The sequence below is a fragment of the Madurella fahalii genome (assembly GCF_045866475.1).
Source record: "Madurella fahalii IFM 68171 DNA, scaffold_5, whole genome shotgun sequence".
In the NCBI taxonomy this organism is placed as follows: domain Eukaryota; kingdom Fungi; phylum Ascomycota; class Sordariomycetes; order Sordariales; genus Madurella; species Madurella fahalii.
In genome coordinates, this window is record NW_027263975.1 from 256,924 (window position 1) to 278,915 (window position 21,992).

The window sequence follows — 21,992 nt, forward strand, 5'->3', positions numbered from 1 at the left end:
ATTTGGAGTCATGACTGGTTGCAAAATACCTTAGGCATGACCGAGGCGGCTACAATGTCCGCCAGGTACTACTAGCTTCTGTTTATGCATCTGGAGTTAAATTAGCGAATATGTAACTGAGCTTAGCTTCGTTGACTTTATGATGTTATGGATGCAGGGATAGAGAGGAATCCATCAAGAGTTCCCCTGTCAACGGGCGGTCTATCAGGGACGGCCACATCAAGAAGCTCTCCTTTGGCGAGAGCGCGTGGTCAGGCGAGCCTGCAATTCCAATGCACCGCAAATCCCGTGTGTTGCTACCGCTGCGAAAGCATGCCAGCCGTCAAAAGGGCTGCAGCGAACTTGCTGACAGCGGCTATTGCGACCTCTGCAATCCTCTCGGCCCCTTTCTCATCGCACGACGGGTCAAAAGACGCTACCGTCAGCGCCTGCGGCTCTGCCAATGTGACAGTTTTCTCCAAACACTCGTAAATGTCCTCCTCAAACAGACCTCCAGGGCTAGCAAACTTGTTGACTTTGCCCAGCGAGCTATCCAGACAGTCCAAATCAAGATGTACCATCGTCGGTCCAAGTTCCTTCCTCCATAACGCCCGAGCAAGCCCCTCGACAAAGTCAGCCTTCGTCTCAACCTCTGTCCGACACCCCCAGATGACATCAAACCTGGCCTCAAGCACCCTCTTGCGCTCTACCTCGGTCACGTCTCTCATACCGACGTGAATCAACCGCCCCAAGTCCAGCGGCCGATGACCGGCCACCGTCGCCAACAGCCCGCGCCAGCACTGCCCCGCCAGCATCGCGATCGCCATTGAGTCAAAATACCCGCTCATGACAGTATCCGGGGTGTTGAAATCGTCATGCGCGTCGAACCACACACAGCCAATCTCCGTGGTCTCGGAAGAGGCCGCGCATAACCCCGCCGCAACACCCACTGCAGAAGTACAGTTTCCCGCCAGGATAATGGGGAACGATGCGTCCCTGCGCGCCTGCGCGACCAGCCTTGCCGTGCGCCGGAGGACCTCAAAGCTCCGGCCTATTTCGCCCTCGAATTGGTCCGGATCGGGAGCCTCGATCTCAAGCTCGTGGAGCGGGAGACCCAAGGATTTGAGCGAGGTAACGAGACCACGGGAGAGAAGATAGGCGGGGCCAGCGCCGGGCCCGACGTTGGGGACGCCAACATGGTAGGGAGAGGAGATAAGAGTGATAGAGTGGAACTTGGGGTTAGACATTGTGGATGATTTGCCAAGGGAAGGTGAGAAGGAGAATGGTTGGGGTGCAAGGGAATTGAGCTGAAGCGGGACGACTTTTATATTCAAAACTGAATGTTGAAGTTGTACCATGCCTCTCGCAGGGCGTTGAGCCGCGATTGGTATAATGGAGCTAGCGTAAGCAGTCAGTGATCATTAGGCCGAAGGCGCGGGGCACGTTAAACCCAAGAACCATGACGCCTTGGCAGGTAGCCACTCATTAACCAAGCATTGAACAAAACAAGGGAGCGATTGGGTTTCTATATCTTGAGCTGTGACGACGAGGTCGGGACAGACACAAGCGCACCATGGCGATAGAAACAAGAGCGAAAGTTGAGGACATGGAGAGATCCCTCACGGGGCGGGTTATACAGGCAGCTCTGGTGCTCCAGAAAACCTCATCAACCTCTCTAACTCATGGCCTAATTATCCTATGGACAGGCTGAGTCGGGGGCGCGGAGCGGCAATGTCATCATCAGTGGTGTCTTTGGAAGTCGTGCAGTATTCGATCAACATTGTGCGAGCCTTAGGAACGGAAATACGGTGCTGAATTTGAACATCCTTTCGGTTGAAGGGGAGGGTTCAATTGGAAACTGGGGTCTGGAAATGGTTGACCATGCGTCCCACTTCAAAGGGGTCTAAGCGTCTTTGAGCACACGATATAGGCCCTACATGCTGCGGACTAAGTGCTGGAACGCACAGGTCCCATAGCGGATAATACTTAAGTGAAGTTTGTCTCGCGGCGCAAAGATCAGAACCAAAACGGGGACATCCACTTGTTTGCGCAAAGGTGGATGTAAACCAAGGGGAAGTGCCGAGTGGTTGCAGGTTGCTCAAGGCAGCAGCAGAGGTTTCAACAACCGGGCTTATTGCTCCTTTGACACAACGATTCAAAGAGACTAGAAGAGCTGTGAGTCAACAAGAAGCAATTGAAGAATTCCTGTCGCTGAAATAGAGGGCATCCCGCTGGCTACTGCAGAACTGTTGACGATTACAGTGCGTAAACCTGGTTTTGTTGCACAGCACAGGCACGTGACATCTTGGCTGCGGCGCACAGGCGGTCCGTTTCACAGCCGACGGCACCCAGCCCCCGCTTCACCGTCCCAACCTCGTGACAAATGATCCGCATCAGACCATCAGCGTTCGGTATCACAAAACGGTGGCCCTTTCAAGCCCACCGAAAGCGCGACTAGGCCGTCAGATAAGACATGTGCGGCCGGGGGTGGTGTGTCCTCAAAACCGTCTTGCTGAGCGCCTGGCGCTGAGCCCTCTCTCACCAGCAAAGCACTTGGCTCGTAAGGGAGTCGCACGCGCGCCCGGTCTAGTGGCGGTGGGATCCCCCTCGCCCCCCCCCCCTCCGTTTCCCCTCGGTCCGACCCAGGTCGCCCGCAACTCCATCGCCACGCGGCCGCTCGGCCACATCGGCAGGAAAGAAACGGTTTAAGGGAGGGTTCCGCCCGCAGGACCGCAATGTCCGACGAGGACTTTACCACGGCGGGCGGGGCCGGCAAGGCCTCGGGGTCCGCCCCCGGCAAACATCGCGGGCCGCGCTTCACGTGGAACCCGCAGTACGAGGCCACCTTCTTCCACTCCCTATGCCAGTCGGTCTCGCTCGGCCTGCGCGATGGCAGCACCTTCAAGCCCGAGGCCTGGGACCGTGCCATGCAAGCCCTCATCGAAAAGCACAACGCTTACGCCAACAAGAGCCACCTCATCAACAAGACGGACAATGCCCGCAAGAAGTACCGCCTGTGGCGCGGCCTGCGCGAGGACCCAGAGTTCTTCTACAACGCGCAGACTCGCACTGTGACGGCGACCGACGACGCTTGGGCGAGACACCTTCAGGTAGGACCGGGTCCCCCGGGCCTCTCGGAACAGGGCCGACCGCTGACCACGCGCATTGCAGAAAGAGCCGCTCGCCCGCTCCCTCCGAGCCCGCCCGTTCGACCACGAAGAATACTACGAGATACTGTTTCCAGACGTCATCGGGTCAGGTGGCGCGCCCAAGCGCCTCACCAAGCCGCGCAGGAAGGGGCCCGACAACCTCAATGGCACCGAAGAGCCGGAGGCGGCAGGCACCGCCATCATAGATCTCCTCACCGACGCGGCCTACATCAACCCGAACCAGACACACATCCCGCCAATGCCGCCCGCGGCGATGGCCGCCCCTATGGCCGCTCCTCCGGCGCAACAGCTCCCACGCGCCCCACAGACCTCGATGCCGCCGCCGCCGCCGCCAAGATCCTCCGTCTCGTCGACCTCAGCACTGACCCCGCCCGAAGAGACGGCGTTGCAATCCCGCAAGCGCCTGCAGGCGCCCGAGAGCAATTCCTCCTCCGGGCAGACCGACAAACGACGACGCACCGGTCCGGGCTACCTTGACCTCACGCAGCAGCAGCAGCAGCAGCAGCAGCAACAACAACAGCAGCAGCAGCAACAGCAACAACAGCAACAGCAGCAACAACACCAAAATCACCACCACCAACAATCACACCAACATCAACAGCCCGTCAGCACGCCATCCAACAGCTCCAGTACCACCGCCAACGGCGCTGCACTCCCCTCCCTCGCCAACGGCAACACCACCAACGCCGCAAACCTCAGCTTCCCAGACGGTTTCCTCCTCCTCGTCGAGACCCTCCTCCAACAGCAGCAGCAGCAGCAGCAGCAGCAACAACAAAGGGGGACGGGGCGGGGCGGGGCCGGGGGAAGGCTGGGCTTGTCGGCCGGGTGGCAGGAGCAGGCCATGGACATCTTCTTCCGCGACTTCGCGGCCGAGGACATGGACCTGCAGCTCAAGATCGCCGAGAAGGTCCTCGCCGACGAGAACAAGGCCATGGTCTTCTGCAAGATGCCCGACGCCCTGCGCCGCCACTGGGTCAAGCGGCTGCGCGAGGTGCATAATCGGATCGCGTAGGCGGTGAATCCCCCCTCTTTTCTTTATTTTAGTTCTCTTGTGGTTGCTGGCGATGTGTTGCGGGTTGGTCGGTCGGTTGGTTGGGTGGTTGGTAGGTTGCATGGATGTGATTCGGACGGGAAGGCCATAGGATAGGGGGGGCGGGGGTGGATGAAGGGATCGTGGCTCGGAGCGGATGAGACGGAACGGAGGGACGTCTTTTCCACGGTTGGAGGGATTTTGCTTTTGCTCCTATCGTTGCTGGGATACCTATCTACCTCTCTGAAGAGGTTTGTCTTTTGTTATTTTTTTTATTTTTTATTTTTATTTCTTTTCCTTCCTTTCGCATTGGCGTCGATACCTAGCTGGCGGTCTTTATCCTAATTGGGCTCAGTCAGGGGGTCTGAGCATACCATGACCCAGCAGGGATCTACGTCTCATTCTTTCGTCTGGGACGCAGGGTTGGGGGTCCGGGACGATGACCTTTGCATTGTTCTTTGCGGAGTTTCAACCTGGCGTCGCGCAGATACCACCTGTATTCTTACTTGTTTCTGGGCTGGGACAGGGCGTTTGCTGGTTTCCGTTGGGGTCCTGCTTTGCGTTGGTGAGTTGGTGTCTATGAGTGTAGGTATTCGACGCCATATGATGAGACTGCAACACGGGCCTGTCTAATGAGATCCTACGGGCATGGAACCGATGGATGGTTCACACATACACACACACACACACACACACGCACACACACAAGTTTGACTCAAGTGTCATGCTGCCACAAGAAAACCAATGTCGAGCACCAAACTTGATTTGGGTCAATGCTAGAACTAACACTCCAAAGCACAACAAGCCGCCGCCGAAAAGAGAGATTGCCGCCCTTCCGCCAACCACACGATGATGCCGACCTACCCGCCCCCTAACTGACCTTACGCCATTCACGTCATACCCGGCCCCTTACTATGCGAGGACTTGGGTAAAGTTAGTATCGATCCATGTTGTCAAGGTAAGAAACAGAACGTACAATGGGACTTGCTCGGCAGCGAAAAAAAAACGCACCCAGTTACTTGTGGGTGGGGCAGTTGGCGCAAGAGCACGAAGCACCGCACTGGCAATCGGAGCCGCACATGATGACGATTGGGTTGGTTTGGTATGGTATGGGAACCGGTGTTAGTATCGCTGGTGGTTTGGACTTGGGGAGTTTGCTGGCAGTTTGATGCTTCAACCGAAAGGGAACGAGGGAGTAGCAGAGAGTCAAGGGGTATTTATACTCTGACTCTCCCAAATCTCACACAGAGCTGCGCCGCGCCAAGAACTACCACCACCTGACTTCGTGCCCCCCCTCTTCCCCCACCACTCGCGCCACTCAACAGCAGCGTTCCAACGCTGCCTATCCCCACAACAGCTGGGCGTGGATACCTGCTCTGACACAACGGGGACGAATCAGAGCAGGCGCCGACGGCTGCTGGAGCCTGGGCGGGATGCGTTGCGCGCATTATGTGGGTGGGAACAACTTGACAACAACAGAAGGTGGTGCAGCAGTCCAGTGGTGTGTTGGCCCTGTCAATGATTTGGCAGATAGATGTTTGCCTCCCCGCCCCCGCGTGCGTTCCAAACCCGATGCGTCCTCGGTCACTGTCCCTGGCCTCTTGCGTTAATTGGAGTATGGAGAAGTTCACTGGGATGGGTCGGTGGACACGACCCTATGGTACGGTACCGCGGCCAAGTGCCGCTGTTAGTCAATGCTAAGTCAGTGCTTGTTATGGTGTGGTGGCCTGGGACGGGTCATCCCTCGGTTGGTTTTCTGACATCTTACAGTCTACAGTCGAGTGGAGATCCGAGAGGGTCCGGCTCATCCGTTCCTGAAAACCCCTTCTCTCATCACCCGTGGCTCTGATCCCTCTGGATTCATCCAGTACTGTCGCAGTGCTTCCAGGGCCGTCATAGCGGATCCCTTGTCGACCACTTCGACGTCCTCAAAGTCCCCCATGACAACTGACAGCCAGAACCGACAACCCTCCCACTCGGGCGAGAGGTTAAACCGGTCTCTCCCTTTCTCGTTGATGATTTGGACAACGTCCGCGACGGTGACGTTTCTCGATGGCTTGTAGGTGAACGCGTGAAGCGTCTCGTCGGTATATGGCTTGTCGCCGATGGACGTCGTCTCAATCTTGCCGCGCAACCCATCGCTTCCGTAACCGGGAACCATGTCCAGCATGACGCAAGTTGTGGGTGAATGCTGAAGACAAATGGTCCAGTGGTTTGTTGGTGGCTCACCAGCCTCGTCACCTTCATTGAAATCGTTTCGGAGGGTGCAGAGGTGGATCATCTGGGCCGCAGCATCAAGATCGCCGCTCTTGAGGTTGTCGACGTCCCAATTATTGCTTTGCTGGAGCCGCTCAAGGACGGCGAGAGCTTCTGCCGACATAACTTATGACAAAGTGCGTATTAAGTGATTTGCTGTCTACGTGTAGGGTCGGGGCAGGAGGAGAAGATTTGGGGCCCACTAGAGCCACACTACCTTCACCGCTTCTGTTCACAGGATGCAATTGGAATGCTAAGAGCTTACGTAATGTACTTTACGCAAGGCCAATTAGCCCAAATTGAGACCCGACAAACACAACAAAGACCACTTGATGAAACCTGTTGCTCGGGGATGCAATTGGTGCTCAGCTACGCGCGAAAAGTCCCTTTCCCGAGCTCCCGCTTTTCCTTGCCTTCCGGATTCACCCAGTAGAACGACAATGCCTCCTCAGCTTTCCCGGCGCTGTCCGGCGGAACGTACTCAGCGGCTTCCAAGTCCTGGAACAGGACTAAATTCCAGTACCGGCAGCCTTCCCAGTCGGGAGTGAATTGATACTTCTGCCTTCCCTTTGTTACAATGAGATGAACCATTTTCTGGACGGTGACCCCTAGTGTTGTGGTGAAGGTAAGCGTTTTTGATACTGTTGTGCGTTTGAGCGTAGACCTTGGACGATATCTCAATCTTGCCCCGCAAGCCGTCGCTGCCGTACCCGGGCACCATATCGAGTCGGACGGACTTGTGCTCGGGTACTTCGAGGAAGCAGCACCAGTGATTGGTTGGTGGAAGACCCTCCTCATCACCCTCGTTATTTTCATTAATGTAGGCAACGAGGTGCAACGCTACGACCCGTTTGCCGAGATCGTTGACGTCCAGATTATCGCTCTCCCAGTTGCCGTCGAAGTCAGAAGCCATACTTAGATGCAGTTTCGGAGATCACTTGATTGGGCTCTAGACAAAGTAAGAAAGGGAGCGTACCGGTTGTGGAATACGACTTAATCTACTCACCCTCAGCACGTCAGAATTCGAAGGCAACACTTGGGTCTTTGGATGTGGGATCATTTGACACCCCATGTATCCGCTGGATTCCCCATGATTACTTATCTCTAGAGTCGCGACCGCCATCGAGGCCGGCGAGAACAAATCACGCTAAGCGCGCCATACGCGGAAAGTGTGAGTTTATTTTCGTTGTGCAATATTATGTTTTATAGCGTCTGGTCGTGTATGATTGAGACATGTGGGTCCAGCCTCGACCTGTAGTAGCCTGTGGCGTGTTTCCGCAGGCGTGCACGCGCCACATATTGACCTGTACTGTACAGTACAGTACCGTAGCACCCACCGAACCTATGTAATTATTTCAGCCATGCGTTGTCACTCAACCTTCGACCTGGACACGCCACACAAACAATACCTGCCAACCGCCACATGTCCTTCGTCATATCACTAAAACACTACTGTACCTACGCAAGACATTTCATGCAAGATAGGCACCGTCCAATTTGGTCCATCATCGCCACACCTTTGATGTGAGAATGCTTGCCTCGGGGGAGGATCCCGTGGACGTATTATCGGACGTGGACCTCGCAAAATGCATCGCCGATATCCGCAAGGCACAACAGGGGCGCCCCTCCATAACCTCCCTGATCGATGTTTCGGACGCATACGTCGCCAAGTGTTACTATAAAGAGGAAGATGTTGAAGACACCAAACGTGCAATGCTGATGGCCCAGGGCCTCGGCGTCTCGGTTCCGGCCTTCAAGCGTGTCATTCGCCGAGAAGACACCTTCGAGCTCATCCAGGCCCGCATCCACGGCCAAGACCTCATGACAATTTGGCCTAACATCGGGCTGGTCTCAACGGTGCGGCTCGCCTTTCAGCTCCGGAGAATGGTACGGCGTATGCAGACCGCAACGAGCCCGACAGCGGGCTCCCTGGGGACGGGCCTTTGCCGCTCCTTCTGGATCGACAACGACCGGTACGGGATCCCGCCGTACGCCTCCCCGACTACGATATCCTCAATTGTCAATTTCTGGTATAATCTCGTGAATCCCCGCCGAGAAGCAAGCAAGACACCAGAGCAGCACAGAGAGTCCTGTCTACAGCCGACCGCTCCCGAGAAGGGATTCGTCTTTACCCATCACGACCTTGCGCCCCGCAACATTATGCTTGAGAGCGAAACGGGAAAGTTGTGGCTGGCGGATTGGGACTATGCAGGCTTCTACCCGTCATACTTTGAACACGCGGCGATGCATAACTTTATACCCCCTGCGGAGTGGTCTTGGTTCGCACGTTGGAGATGGAGACTGTTTGCCTGGATTGCAACCGGCTTGTACTCGGGCAAGGCGGCAATATTGGCCGAAGTACGGCGCAAGACCCTTCGGTTTCCCCCCTCACGACGGTTCAACATCAAGGCAGGTGCCACACTATCCGTCAAGCCGGCAGATGATTGATCCATTGGGAGGGCGGTGCATCTCCATCGTCTCACGCCAGTGGATAAAGTCCCCTGCCACCCACAGGACACCAACTCACCAATCCGAATCTAGAGCGCGCATTGGGAACATGGCCCTTGGTTAACAGTGCTTCCAGTTCATACACTAGCGCCGCACAAAAAAGAATGCAGTGTGCCAATCACCCATTTTTCTCTGGTTGTTTCTTCCCTCGGATTCCAAATTGTCTCGTTGCAGCAGCCGCCATCGCCCTACGTAGCCAGACTCGTGAGGACAGCTAACATCCATGGTGGGCTGCGAAAGGTCTGGCCAGCACCCTCGGCAGGCGGCACAGTGGCCGGTTCCGGACTCGAGCAATTCAGGTTGCCCATTAATTAAGAGTTAGGCGGCGTTGCTGCAGCCTCTGCCCCACCTCCTGAGTGTAGAATATGGACATGTGAGGAGATCCCAAAAACGTATCATAGTTTCAGCTGCAGTTGCTTCTCCTCACAGGGAGGGTAACACCGTCCAGAAACATTCCCTCCTCCTCATTTTGCTTATTCCGGTCAGGTAAGTTAGGAAAACGCGGGGTTTTGCTCCCCCGAAACTGGAATATCAAAGACCCGAGACAACCAATCCATACTAGCTTCATATGTAGCCCACGAGCCGATGTCCGCTGGGCCAATACTCTTGGAGTTGGGTGTGGTCACCAACACGTACTCATGCAGCCCTCTCTAACCGAACCACATCTCAGGTTCCACGGTAGTCAGAGCTTGGCAGGAGAAGCGGAGATCTTCATGCCCTGGGATGACATTACGCGAGCAGCATCTCCGCCCAGTCGGTTTCTCCGACGTCAGGTTGACAACTGAGTATTAGTTCACTGTGCTGTGAGCCAGTCAGCTGCCCTCGCTAGTATGCGGAGATTGGTTGCACAGGCGTTCCAACGTGACATTCTCCGCGATCATTCAGTGCCGAATTTAGCGGCGCCCGATTGCCCACGTGTACGGAACCGGGCTTTATCACTAGGTAATATCAGTCTCTCTCGGGGTTGCACGGATTTCTAACCCTTACGTAATTTCGAGCCGTAAAATACGAAAGCCATTTCATAATGATTCCCTTTCTCAGCCTAGTTGGCCCCAAGCTGAGTCCCAGGCCGTGGGATGCTGTCACCGCAGGTTACCATTGGATCACGTGGCCAATGAGACCATGGAAATGGAAGAGAGTCGTCCAGGGCACATCGTACATCCACTATTTCAATATCAATGTAGGGGCGTGGGGGAGGGCGCTTAATTACCACACCCCAAGCCGGAGTGTTTGAGAAATCCAAAGTGGATCGTGTAACGTATTCCATCAATGTGAGATATTATCTGTCGTAAAGAAGTAAACATGTACCCAGGAGAAGATTCTGTATCATGGTGTACCATCGCATCTCAGATTTCAACGGTCAACTTAGAAGAATACGTTGCGTATGAGATTGGCTGGTTGGTTTATGATGATGCTGATTAGGGCTGGCTGAAAACGTTGTGCTGCCTTTTACCCACGGTGCCACATTCTGCTTGAAGTCCCAGAACCATGCTCTAATTACCAAGCGTGGGTGCCGGAAAGACGCGGCTTCGGAAACGGCACCAAACCCCTAAGGCCCTGATTCAGATATTCTGTGTGATTCCGGGATGTATCTTCTCCAGCTTGGCAGTCAACTCCCGCCAGAGCTGCTGCTGGGTCTTCTGGCCGTCTGGGCTAACAACAAAAGCAGAAGGGCTGAGAAGGATATGGAAATCAGTTACGGTACCTCACAGCTTTTCGAACGCACAACATACCTCCCAACCTTGCAGTCATTCAGATACTGCCCGTGTGTCTCTTCTGCGCCCTCTGCTCCATGGACAAGCGTGCGCCCGCCTTCTTCGGCGGTTCGAGATAATGCTTTCCGCAACATCTTCATGTAGACCTGAAATAAAGGCCCACTGTGTCTCATGAGATGCGTAGCGACGAAACCGGGATTAATAACGGACGTGATGACCTTGCCCGGCTTGCTCGACCTTGTGAGCTCATTGGCGAACTCGCGGGTTGTTAGGAGCTGGATGAGCTTGGAGACGTAGTATCTGATGAATTTTATTAGCGAAGCTGGATGTTGTGACAAATGACACCCCGTTGTTTGATACTGACCTCTCTCTTATAGGGCCCTTGGCCTTGGTTGGATCAGCCAGGTCATCAAAAATATGCTCGCTCTTCCGCTCCGGGAATTGCGTCATCCAGTGTGTAAACGAACCCGTAAAGGTGATCACAGACGGCTTGCTCGTCATAAGAGCCGTTTCCCGGAGCTTCGGCAAGAGCAGCAGCGCCAACAACATGTGACTAACAACGTTGACGGTTATAGTAGTCTCGTTCTCCTCTGCCATCTCAAACTCCGTCATGTAGACACCAGCATTGGCTACCACCACATCCAGACGAGGCAGCGCCTGCGCTCGCTCGGCGAAAGCCTGGACAGACCGGTAGCTGGCTAGGTCGAGCTCCCAGACTTCGGCGACATCCTCCCGTCCCGTCGATGCCGCGATTGACTTGGCAGCTTCTTCACCCTTGGGAATTGAGCGGACGGCGAGAATCACCTTGGTCGCATCCAGGCGGGCAAAGTGCCTCGCCGCCTCCAGACCCAGACCAACGTTGGACCCGGTGACGACGATGATCTGGTCGGTGAACTTCTTGGTGGGGACAGGGAGCTTGACGTACAGCTGCGAGTTGAGGTAACTCTTAAAGTTAGCTAGGGTAGACATGTTAGAAGTGCGGGGAGGGAACGATCGTGTAGGTGAGTGGAATGACAGAGCTGAAGACTTGCGGACAGGTCACTATTCCGCTCCAAGAGCGTGGTCATTGCCAATTATAATTATACATCACGGAGGACGGAGGATTCGACAATTAAAGTTGTTCCGGCGAAGTCCCGTTTGCCTCACGCTGTCATGGCGTTGATTCCTTCTGGTCTCTGGTGTTCGGTCCAAAGATAGCGGTATGCCAAGACGGTCCCCGTTATGCTACGCGAAGTGTCCGAGGACCGAGCTGGGTTGTTCCGAAATCCGGTTTCCGATCCGACGGCTGCTGGCCGCTCGGCCTGACTTGCATCCATTTCACTGCCAAATTTGGCCGTATCGCCGGACGATATTTGATGTGTCACTCCACAACCACCCACCTAGCCTTACTGCAAGTGCACGCCGCCGATAACGACCATCGCGGGGCAGCCAGGTCGGGTCCGGTTTCGCCCCGGGTGGGCCCGCACCGGATCATCGGGAATCCGGACAGGACATTCGGTTGCTACCTTATTGGAAAACATGTGGTGTGAAACATTAATGATTAATGCGGATTACCCAGAAAACTATATGTTACCCAAAAACACACTTTCGTTCCGAAGCAAACATCTAGCCCGCTATTCCGGATAGCTTGAGCCCTCCCGGTATACCCGTCGTCCGTCACAACTCGATTGGATCCCCTAATCCTGAGGGCAAGTGCGAAGCCACGCCTGCAGCTTCACGACGCGGCTGAGCACAGCTGCGGCCGCGTTCCAATCCGCCACCAAGAGCTGCACAGCAGCCGCCATCATCATGGTCTTGGTCGTGTAGAACTGTGCCATGTTCCTTGCCGTCGGCAGCACCGTGGCCAACACCCAGAGGAGAGTGTCCAGGTGGTTATTCCACACGTCCAGCGGCACCTTCCACACAGCATCCACCAATTCAGCAACATCCCCTTCGTGGATCACCCGACTAAACGGCTCGCGTGCCTCGATAGTCCGGCAATACAGCAGCGACGCCAACCTCGCTGCGTGGTGGAGGGGTGAGGTCGACGACGTCTGCTCCGTTGCCCCTGACAGACGGCCGTGTACCCACTCCGACATCGACTGCACTTTCCGCAGTTGCCACTGCGATGGGGCTTGCGGCAGAGCGAGGACGGCGTCGAGAAGGAACTCCACATCCTTCAGCATCGCCACGGTGGTGTGTTCGAGGCGATCGGGCGGCAAACTCGTGTGCCTAGAGTCCGGATCGGGTAGCTCTAGTGGACTTGTCGAACCCGTTGTAGGTGTAGTGTGCCGCAAATGATCAGCGTGGCCGGAAATCTCCTGATCTGAAAACGAAGAGGGGCTTTCCAAGCTGAGTGCAATGGCCCAGTCCACGCTTCGTTGGCGTTAGAACCTGCAGGGGTGTGGAAGCGGTAGTCGCTAGGCTGACTCACAGGATAGCAATCTTTGCTAATACTCCGTGCATACCTAGGGTAGGGAGCCCGCCGCGTAGCCTCGTCATCTCGTGAACGCCATCCGCATGGACCTGCAGATCTTGTGTCTCGGCGTAGCAGATATCGCTAATAGCCAGCTTGACCACCGCCGCAATGACCTCATCACTCGCTGAGGACTCTGGCATGGCCAGCATCTCCTTTAGTGCCTGAATGGCTTGGCCCCTGGCGGAGATGACCATGTCCATATCCACCACGGTCTCTTGGCTGATCAGACATGTTTCAATGACTTGGTATCCCCACCATCATCAGTTCCCGCTTCTCATTGAACGCTTGGGCCGATTGTGGGGTGCAGGTTTGAACGTACACAACGAATTTAGGGAGCGAGCCGGGCTCTGCCGGATGATAGGAAGGAGAGTATCGATGAAGAGATTGCAAGCACGATCGTGAGTCGTCACCGGCGCGACTGGGTAGGTTCCTGCACCTGCGCACTCATACTCCATGAGTTCAGTACCCCCAAAGGCCGCCTTCGCAGAGCCACGAACCTGGTTGGGAGATGGAAGTTGGATTGGACCCCCCGGGGGATCGGCCGTCGAGGCTCGTTGGTGATGCCTGTGCCCAGAGGTCGATCTGGCCGGGGACCAGGAGTCCCGGGGTATAGTGAGGCGGGACCGTGATCGCAGGGAGGGTGCTGTTGGAATAAGCAAACTCTGGCGCACGTTGAACAACCGGGCGCGGAAAGGGTCCTGCTGTGCTGTGCGCGCGTGTCCTTCGTTGGTGAGCGACAAGAATCTGGAGTGGGCTAGTCAGAACATACGGGCTGCCATCGTAATGACAAATGGGCTGGGGCATCCGGCGCGAGCAGTTCCGGCAAGGTTGTCGTTGATCACACTAAGGTATTGTGAGGTTAGTTCGCCGAACCCAAAGCGACGCCGACAAATTCCCCGGACGCACCTTTTGTTTTCTCCGCCGGCATTCACTGCAAGACCGCTTTTTCCTCTCCACAAGCGGCCGCGGTGGCTGATGGAACGTTGTCTTCCCGGACATTGGACCAGCCAAAAACGGACGAAAAAAAAAAAAAAGGGATGGCTTCGTTGTTGGCCGTTGGCTAGGGCGCGGGGGCAAAATGAGGAATGTCTCGCGTGGATATTAATGGATCACAAGCCCGCAGGGATGAAGGGACTGGACGCCGGCGCCGTCGAACAACCGAAAGCTCCCGTTCACCCATAGGGCTGCAGCCATCGGACCTGCCGATTTGACCCATCTCTGCCATCGGCCAAGGTCAAAATTTGGTGGTCGGCAGTTGCCGTCGCGCAAAGCAACGATTCGTCCGGAACCTGCTCCGCTGAGACCTGGCGCATGCAGGCAGACCTCCGTAGGCGAGCCTGCTTTCTCGGGACCGTCAGTGTCACGGTCTGGGCCCAAGGGCTCGTCAGGCAGCCATTAGGGCTGCAGGGAGCACACCACCCCGGTTACCGCCGTGCTAAAAACGGCCATCAGTGCGACCGCAGCCCATTCGTCGGGATACCGTCCGCTTGGTGCTGCCATCGGCTGGGCGGAATCCAGGTGGGTTTTAGTTTATCTTTGTTCGATCCTGCCGGGCAAGCCTGTTTTCCATCGTCGCTCTTCCGGCGAATGCATCGCCACCACCGACGTTGGGCCCGATCTCGACAGTCCCGTCTCCTCCTCGGTCCTTGACCATTTAGATGATGGGGAAGCTCATCTGTTTTTCTCTCAATTTCCGCATATGATTGCCCAAACTTTGCGTCCACAAGGGCTGCTCCGTTCCCCTGTGTACGGCTATTGATGTCGTAGCGTCCCGGGGTAACCGCGGTGCGCTCGTGGTAACACACCAATACACCCCAGATCGGGGCACCGTACCTTATTCTACTTCTGTTGCCTTCCAAGTATGCGCCCTCTAGGCAGCCTATGGGCTGTACAATGGCGCAAGAGTCGGTCCTAAGCACTCTATCTGAGACAAACGTTCGTCATGAGAGACGTGTCCCGCATCCAGGCCCTCCACAACGTCACGCACCGGTTGGTGTCCATAGGCTTCCATCGTTGCCAGGCCGCCTCCAAAAATGGCTGCTAAGCCACGAGTCCATGGGTCGAAGCGAAGATTCCATGGACTAATACCTTTTTGCGCGTCCCTGTTATGTGACTACGTCGCTTCTCCCAGGTTCCGACTAGTTCGTGCAACCAGGTTGCTGAAGCAGACCACCCCACAGAAGTCAACGCTTGCCCCGATTGGCAGTACGAAGTGCAAGGAGTGGCAGAGCGGCAGAGCAGGAATTAACTTGGTTTTCGGACATTGCCGAGAATCTCATCCATGCAATGGTATAGAAGAAGTAAGCAATAAACAAAGGGAGCATGTGAAGTAAAGGAGACCTTAAGCTTGGCAAGGCAACAGAAGTTTGTCACAGACGTTCAACGGGGGTTGATAATCGTCCCTGTTGTTTTCCGCCTCGAGCTTTAACCTTCCAAGTCTAGGGCTACGTAATTACTTGTCACTGACACACACACACACACACACACACACACACACACACACAAGCAGACCCGTCGTCTGAAACGTGCCAACAGCAAAGACAGATGCAGCCGCCTACACTAGTTCGACGATCTCACCGTCCTCAATTTCTGCGGCAGGCAGCTTGTAGTCCATCCCGCTATCCATGTCCCTAACCATCCACTTGGCACGTTTCTCAACGTGGTCAAACATACGGTCGGCGCTTGGCGATCGACGACGCTTGATTCCGCTATGTCCTTCATACGTAGGTGCCCACGTACTCAACATTCCGGAGCCGCGGGGTGGGGATTGGAATCGGCCGGCAGACCCAAAAGATGCTGAGTATGTAGCTGGGTATTGCTGCCTACACAGAAGCCGATAGGGGAGGTCACGGGTTCCGTGCCTGTTGCTGTCGTACATCGGAACGTCGTACAGATCAGGCAATCCTCTACGCTCGAAGAAATCAGGATGGGTCGGCGGGCCGCGAGCGAACTGTCGGTGATGGACCCCATTGCGGTGCTCGGCTTCGAAAGTGCCAGACTCTCTCTTGATGACAAACTTCCTTGTGCGTAGCACCAAGCGGCGTTTCTGGCGGTGTCTGATCAGATCATCTCGGAACGCGATTTTCCGTCCGACCTTTGTCTCCAGTTTTCTGATTTTTCCTCCAAGATTCCGCAGCGCTTGCTCAACTTCTTGAATGAGTCGGCCCGCGGCTCCCTGAGCTACCAGCGAGGCCAGATTTAGCTCATCTTGGCGAAATTGAGCCCGAAAGAGCTCCAACTTCTGCTCAAGATACGGGACCGTGCTGAACTCATGCGGTTTGAGTAATCCGGCGTAGATGGGGACTGCTCGAAGATTCAACGGCTGTCGAGTGGCATGGATTTTCTGAGGTCACACACCTGGTGCTCGATTAATCATTGGCCCGACAAAGGTTAGCTCCGACGCTGTGCAGCATGCATTGTGAGTGGAGATCTGGTGACGAAATGGGAGAGACCTACCGTATTCCGTCGCGATTGTCGGTTTGGTGCACCAGAGGCCGTTGTCAGCCGCCGATGCGTGCAACTTAGACATCATGGCGGTACATATGATACTGAGACGTACAGTTGATGGCGAGGTTGGAAGGAAACTCGGTGCGGGAATGTAAGAGACGTCGTCTTAGTTTTGAGTTACCAATCTCATTGCAGAAGGAGCAGACCCGGGTACGTAGATTGCTAGCTGAAAGGAGGGAAAGAAGGGGGGATGAACATGACTAGGAAGAAAGTCCAGTGCAGAGTCGCCCTTGGCACACCCTCAAAAGCAGTTGCTGCAATCCAAAAGACCAAGTGATTGTGTTTAAACTACGACGATTAATTAGCGGCACAGTTGATTCTCACTCTCAGTCCATCGGCATCGAACTAGAGCTTGTCCTAGACAACGGCTTGTCCTCCCACCACGCAGGATCTCAACATTTTAATGGAATCATACTCACATCTTGCCCAAACCTTTGTATACCTCTTTAAGACCATCTGAGTTTCCTGGCCCAGGCCGCTTGGGTCTGGTCGATGATATCATAGCAAGGTGAAAAGGTTTTATACTCTCGTTGGGGTGACTCATCAACGCTAGCAGTTATAACCTCCACAGATTCCCGATGTCTCGGACCGCGAATATCAGGTCTCCAGTCTCCTCTCATTCTTTCCTTGACAGTCTTCAGCCCGCGAGGCTTGTGGTGGGGCAACTGAAGTACTAGGGGTCGAGCACAGACCAAAGCTTAATTATCTGACCTCATGAACAGCCGTAACGAGGCTAACATCCGGAGATGGGATCCATAAGCGTGTGGAGGTGCCCAAGACATGTATGACTCCCTATTCGAGAATTTGAAGAGTCTATACCCGGTGCAACTGGGATAGTCCCCCGTGACTTCCGGGAACGAGAAACGGCCTTAGATCCACTGTCACCGGGCCCCTGTTCTGGGCGGTGCACACTTGCGTCACTGCGGGCCGCCTGGAGAATCGCGCGTAGAGTCGGCGAGAACACATGAATATGTCGAAAACCTATGCACAAAGGTAGGAAAGATACAGTGGTGTGGAGAGAACGCAGAACCCAGAGCCCATGCACTGCCATTAACCGAAATGTTCCGGGCTACGATACCGACGACGCCCGGGCCGACCCAAACTCAAGCCAAACTCCCAATGGCATAACCATTCTGCTGCTGCTGTCCCGTCTCTCGTCTCCAGTCTCTCGTCTCTCATCTCGGGCGTAGTCATCATCGTGTCACCTATTGCTCCTTGGCCTTGGCTTTGTAAAAGTAGCTAGAAGCCAACCTGGTCAGCATCGGTCTTGAGCAGCAAAGTTAGCCAGCGAATACCCACTTGACAAGCACACCCTCCACGGCGCCAACCGCGCCCAGCACTCCCAGGCCGATCCCGACCTCCCTCAGCCCGAACCTGCCCCGATCGTAGAGGCCCCACGCCTTGTACCCAAGCCACCCGCTCAACCCCACGACCGCGAACAGATTGGCCGCGGCCAGTGCGCGGCTGGGCCCCTCGCCCATGCTCTCAAAGTGCTTGGCCAGCCAGTTGTCGGCGCGGCGCGCGACCCTGCCGGCGCGGGCCTTCTTCTTGGCGAGGTCGGCCTCGGCGCGCGCCTGCGCCTGCGCCTCCGCCTCTTCCCTGTCGCGCTCCTCGCGGTCGACGCGCGCCGCCTGCGTCTCCGTCTGGATCTCCTGCTCGGCGAAGTCCGACGGGACGGTGCGCACCGAGGGGGCGTCGACGTCGATCAGCGACGAAGTGGACGCCGTCAGCGTCGGCTCCACTTGCGGCGGCTGGGGGGCCGCGGCCTGTTTTGGAATGCGCGTCAGTATGTCGGACCGCGGGGGTGTTGGGTGAGGATTAAGGGGAACAAACCTCCTCTGGAGACTGCTTCGGGCCTTTGGATGCGATTTCGGCGTACGACACTGCGCCGGGAGATATCAGTCGCTGGACCGAGATGGATGCCATCGAGGACAGGCAGCTTCGGGGACTCACTCTTTGGTTGCTTTAATAAAGAGAGGAAAAGTAAGTTCGCTCGAGGCTTGCTGTTCCGAGTTGACGCTATTCACGGTTTGATGGAAAAGCGACGTTGTACGATGAGATGGTTATCGTGATCGGGATTGGAGGAGGTCACAATGGTTAAAATCGGAAGTGGTGGGAACAAATAGGCGGGTGAACGGGCACATGTGATGGGTAAAACTGGGCGTGCCTGTTGCCCAGTGGTGACCTCAGTGAATGGCAGCGCAGGCTCGACGGTTACAGCCAAGGATCTAGAGCGGGGCGCCCTTATCCCGGTCGCCTATGACGTCTGCGGCTCCGCTAAAAGTCGCGAAAGGCCAAGAAATGCCAGTAAAGAATAAGGACCAGGATGCCCACACGCTAATTCATCTTAAACTTGTCAAGAAGCTGCCGGAGTCTTCTGCCTCGCATTCTCGACTTTGAACATCTTGGAAAGCCATGGGTCTACACTCGCCAGCGACTAACCAAAACCCCCATCGGGATGCCGACTGCCAGACCAGCGACATGGAGAAAGGAAAGGTCTATTGGGCATATTTAAATGGTATACATAAGTCGTACAATGTGCACAGGAGACCCTGCGGAAGTCCCTTTGCCCTAGCACAGAACGAGCCGCTCCGTCTTTGCGTTATTGTGTGTTGTACAATTTGAGGGAGAACCCGCCCTCCAGGGTGTCTACTGCCCCCTACCGCTGTTCGTGTCGGCCACGTCAGTCGCGTCGGTGGCCTGCTTTGGAAGACTTTCTCTCGGCTTTGCCGCTTCCGCTGCGGCCTCCTGCCTCTCCTTAGGTGCCACCTCGGCCTGCGGCGTGGAAGGCTGGGCTGCTCCGGTTGATGTTTGGTTCTCTGCCGGCATCGCTAGGGGAGCATCAGCGCCGTCCTGCGCTGGGGCGGCCGCCTGCTCATCGTCGTCATCGTCCGCTAATTCGGAGCCGTAAATCTCGGGGTATTTCCGGAAGCAATCCTGCATGTGCCTGCAAGATGTCAGTCAGCTGCTTGCTGAGGCTCATCTTCTAGCGCCGGTGATACGTACTGGAACTTGTCGATGCAATCCATGCCCTTTGGCTCCTCCTTGGAATAGACGAAGCAGCTAAACGCCGCCTTGAACTCCTCTCCGCACGGCCCGTGGGCCATGCCGCCGAGGCACGGGCAGTCCCAATTGATCTCGCCAGTTTCGGGGTCGAATGCGCCTTGTTGTGTGGCCTCATGTTCAAGCGCCTCGGGCGAGCCTGGTTCGAGAGCAGTCTCCGATGCGGTGGCCGCCGCGGCCTCTGTCTTGACTGATTCTGTTCCTTCCGCCGTTGCCTCTGCAGTCTTCGTCGGCTCCGGAGGAGGTGGTGACGGCGGGGCAGCCGCGGCGGCTTGACGCCGCTTATCCTCGATCATGGCATCGATCGTAGGAAGATCCGAGTCGGAGAAGTGGGGAGGGGCAGGAACTCCTTGCGCTGCAGCCAGGGTCCGTCAGTGCCGGAAAGGAAACGGATGATTAGGCACAAAGATGACGTACGGGGAAGCTCATCGGCAAAGATGGGGCTGGTATTGTAGAAGTAGACGGCGGCGATAGCGAGACCCCATCGCAAGCCAGTGCCCTTCCACGTGCGCTTCTTGTCCGCGGGGGCAGTCGACAGGAGCCGCCGAGAGCCGGAAGCGAGCGTTGTCGGTCGGATGGCGCGCAAAGCGCTGGGTGATGACCCTAGCGCCGCGCGATACATTTTTGGTATTAGTCGAAAAGAAGAAACGAGATATCAAATGCACGCAAAACAGGAAAGGCACGGAAGCACAAAAGGAACGTGGCCGCCGGAGACCCAGAAAGTTCTTGGTTTGTCATCAACTGACGGAGCCAAAATTTCCATCTTGCGATAGCCTCGCTATCAGAAGCGACAATTTTCCGGGGTGGATATGATTGGCCAATGCCCCTGATGATTGACGACCCGCTTTGCGTCCTGCCGATCGTCTCGCACGGACCCATCACGCTACACTAGAGACAGGCTTTTGACGCTTTGTTGCGCCAGCCAAACTCGCCAATATCAGAGCGCCATCTAATACAACGGCGCAGTCGCCGGCGGCCAGAGATGCACAGTCACGTAACTGCTCGCTCATGCCGGCCGTTTGCTAATTACCTACTGCGGTGGCTTACCTTGGCAGCGTGGCGCTTTTGCCCAAACTCACTTCCCTACACGGGACATCCTCCTAACATCGGTTCGTCCTATTTCAAGAGCCAAATATAGCTCATCTCGCACTCGTCACAAAGTTCTCGTAGCCGCGTAGTGCAAAGAGCAATGACTCGACCCGGCCATGGACCGCTAGGTGCTCGGGGCTGCTACTAAACGCTTCACTTATGAACCCTCACAGCGAGCTAGCGCCGCCGCGTGATGCAGTATTATATTCGAGACCTGCTTGCTTAAATACCCCGAGACTTGGGCCAGTTGTTCCCTCTTGGTACTAAATAGCCCTTCTTTCCCAAGTAACAACAATCGAAATCGAACCGCAGTCCACGCCGAGGATCTTTGCCGCAAGCACTGAGTACCGTATCTATCTCGTCTATCTGGCCTGCTGAGAGGTGAAAGCATGGCCAGAGATCTCGAGAACGCAAGGGAGACTGTGCAGGCTCTTTGCACTCACTTACATATATCGTGGGAGATGGCCCAACGGCTCGGCAAGATTTCCTGGGAAGAAGCCAGTCGCATAACCAAAATTGCTGTCGAGAAGCTAAAACGGGTGCACGCTGCGCTTTCGTCAGACCCGGCACCTATCGATGACGGCTGGGAGATTGTCGGCGATGACACCCTTCTGGACGACGACGAAGCGTCTTCCGGGTTGGCCGAGGCCTCTACATCCCCTCGACCTGCACGATACTCATCTGCTATGCACAGCCAGAAAGCCACGGAGACGGCGACACATAGAGCTGACGAAACCGAGACGCAGCCGGCTCAACGAAGATTATCAGGAAACACGAGTGAGAGCGGCCCGTACCAGGCAGCGAACGCGTCCACAGCTATGTCACCGTTTCTTGGTGCAGCGCCGCGTGCACCCCCTCCTCGGCGAGGACCGAGTCGGGAGCGGAGGGCGTCCAAGCAGCCCGGGCGCAGTAGCTTGGGATTAAGTCCCCAGATGGAATGCGCGAGTAAGGACCTGGTGGATATGATGGGAGGATTTGAGGATGTCCCACTCTACTCTGGTCTCCTCGAAGGATCCAAGGGCAGCTACTTTTTGGCGGATAAGCATCGGTGAGCTCGGGTGGAGCACGTTCCTTGGATGGTACCCGGATAGGCCAATATGCAGGACCGGGACCAGAAATTAGATTTTGTGGCGCTCAAGCCGGGGGAACTCTCAAGGGCCACAGTTCTGGGTATCAGCGTCCATGTAAAGTTAGAGACCGACTCGGCGACCGTCGGC

The 21,992-nt window shown here is 55.9% G+C and overlaps 10 protein-coding genes across 10 annotated transcripts; 3 read left to right on the plus strand and 7 right to left on the minus strand.

The window, feature by feature from the left end:
* Positions 1-296: 296 nt before the first annotated feature.
* MFIFM68171_08620 (Ureohydrolase) lies at positions 297-1,226 on the minus strand (the record flags this gene model as incomplete). Its single annotated transcript, XM_071064040.1, has 1 exon — positions 297-1,226. The coding sequence occupies one exon, from the start codon at positions 1,224-1,226 to the stop codon at positions 297-299; it is 930 nt and encodes a 309-aa protein (XP_070920141.1).
* A 1,488-nt stretch (positions 1,227-2,714) lies between these two features.
* On the plus strand, positions 2,715-4,161 carry MFIFM68171_08621 (Myb/SANT-like domain-containing protein; the record flags this gene model as incomplete). The annotated part of the gene is made up of 2 exons (XM_071064041.1): positions 2,715-3,089; positions 3,151-4,161. 2 exons carry the CDS (start codon positions 2,715-2,717, stop codon positions 4,159-4,161), a joined length of 1,386 nt encoding a protein of 461 aa, XP_070920142.1.
* Positions 4,162-5,983: 1,822 nt separating this feature from the next.
* Positions 5,984-6,559, minus strand: MFIFM68171_08622 (uncharacterized protein; the record flags this gene model as incomplete). The annotated part of the gene is made up of 1 exon (XM_071064042.1): positions 5,984-6,559. The coding sequence occupies one exon, from the start codon at positions 6,557-6,559 to the stop codon at positions 5,984-5,986; it is 576 nt and encodes a 191-aa protein (XP_070920143.1).
* A 245-nt stretch (positions 6,560-6,804) lies between these two features.
* On the minus strand, positions 6,805-7,348 carry MFIFM68171_08623 (uncharacterized protein; the record flags this gene model as incomplete). The annotated part of the gene is made up of 2 exons (XM_071064043.1): positions 6,805-6,944; positions 7,078-7,348. The coding sequence occupies 2 exons, from the start codon at positions 7,346-7,348 to the stop codon at positions 6,805-6,807; spliced, it is 411 nt and encodes a 136-aa protein (XP_070920144.1).
* A 617-nt stretch (positions 7,349-7,965) lies between these two features.
* Positions 7,966-8,883, plus strand: MFIFM68171_08624 (Aminoglycoside phosphotransferase domain-containing protein; the record flags this gene model as incomplete). Its single annotated transcript, XM_071064044.1, has 1 exon — positions 7,966-8,883. The coding sequence occupies one exon, from the start codon at positions 7,966-7,968 to the stop codon at positions 8,881-8,883; it is 918 nt and encodes a 305-aa protein (XP_070920145.1).
* Positions 8,884-10,505: 1,622 nt separating this feature from the next.
* Positions 10,506-11,627, minus strand: MFIFM68171_08625 (uncharacterized protein; the record flags this gene model as incomplete). The annotated part of the gene is made up of 3 exons (XM_071064045.1): positions 10,506-10,617; positions 10,677-10,958; positions 11,023-11,627. 3 exons carry the CDS (start codon positions 11,625-11,627, stop codon positions 10,506-10,508), a joined length of 999 nt encoding a protein of 332 aa, XP_070920146.1.
* A 707-nt stretch (positions 11,628-12,334) lies between these two features.
* On the minus strand, positions 12,335-13,316 carry MFIFM68171_08626 (uncharacterized protein; the record flags this gene model as incomplete). Its single annotated transcript, XM_071064046.1, has 2 exons — positions 12,335-13,013; positions 13,072-13,316. 2 exons carry the CDS (start codon positions 13,314-13,316, stop codon positions 12,335-12,337), a joined length of 924 nt encoding a protein of 307 aa, XP_070920147.1.
* A 4,512-nt stretch (positions 13,317-17,828) lies between these two features.
* On the minus strand, positions 17,829-18,549 carry MFIFM68171_08627 (Mitochondrial outer membrane protein OM14 C-terminal domain-containing protein; the record flags this gene model as incomplete). Its single annotated transcript, XM_071064047.1, has 3 exons — positions 17,829-17,862; positions 17,923-18,389; positions 18,457-18,549. The coding sequence occupies 3 exons, from the start codon at positions 18,547-18,549 to the stop codon at positions 17,829-17,831; spliced, it is 594 nt and encodes a 197-aa protein (XP_070920148.1).
* A 723-nt stretch (positions 18,550-19,272) lies between these two features.
* MIA40 (Oxidoreductase) lies at positions 19,273-20,308 on the minus strand (the record flags this gene model as incomplete). The annotated part of the gene is made up of 3 exons (XM_071064048.1): positions 19,273-19,570; positions 19,630-20,041; positions 20,104-20,308. The coding sequence occupies 3 exons, from the start codon at positions 20,306-20,308 to the stop codon at positions 19,273-19,275; spliced, it is 915 nt and encodes a 304-aa protein (XP_070920149.1).
* A 928-nt stretch (positions 20,309-21,236) lies between these two features.
* On the plus strand, positions 21,237-21,827 carry MFIFM68171_08629 (uncharacterized protein; the record flags this gene model as incomplete). Its single annotated transcript, XM_071064049.1, has 1 exon — positions 21,237-21,827. The coding sequence occupies one exon, from the start codon at positions 21,237-21,239 to the stop codon at positions 21,825-21,827; it is 591 nt and encodes a 196-aa protein (XP_070920150.1).
* Positions 21,828-21,992: the final 165 nt, after the last annotated feature.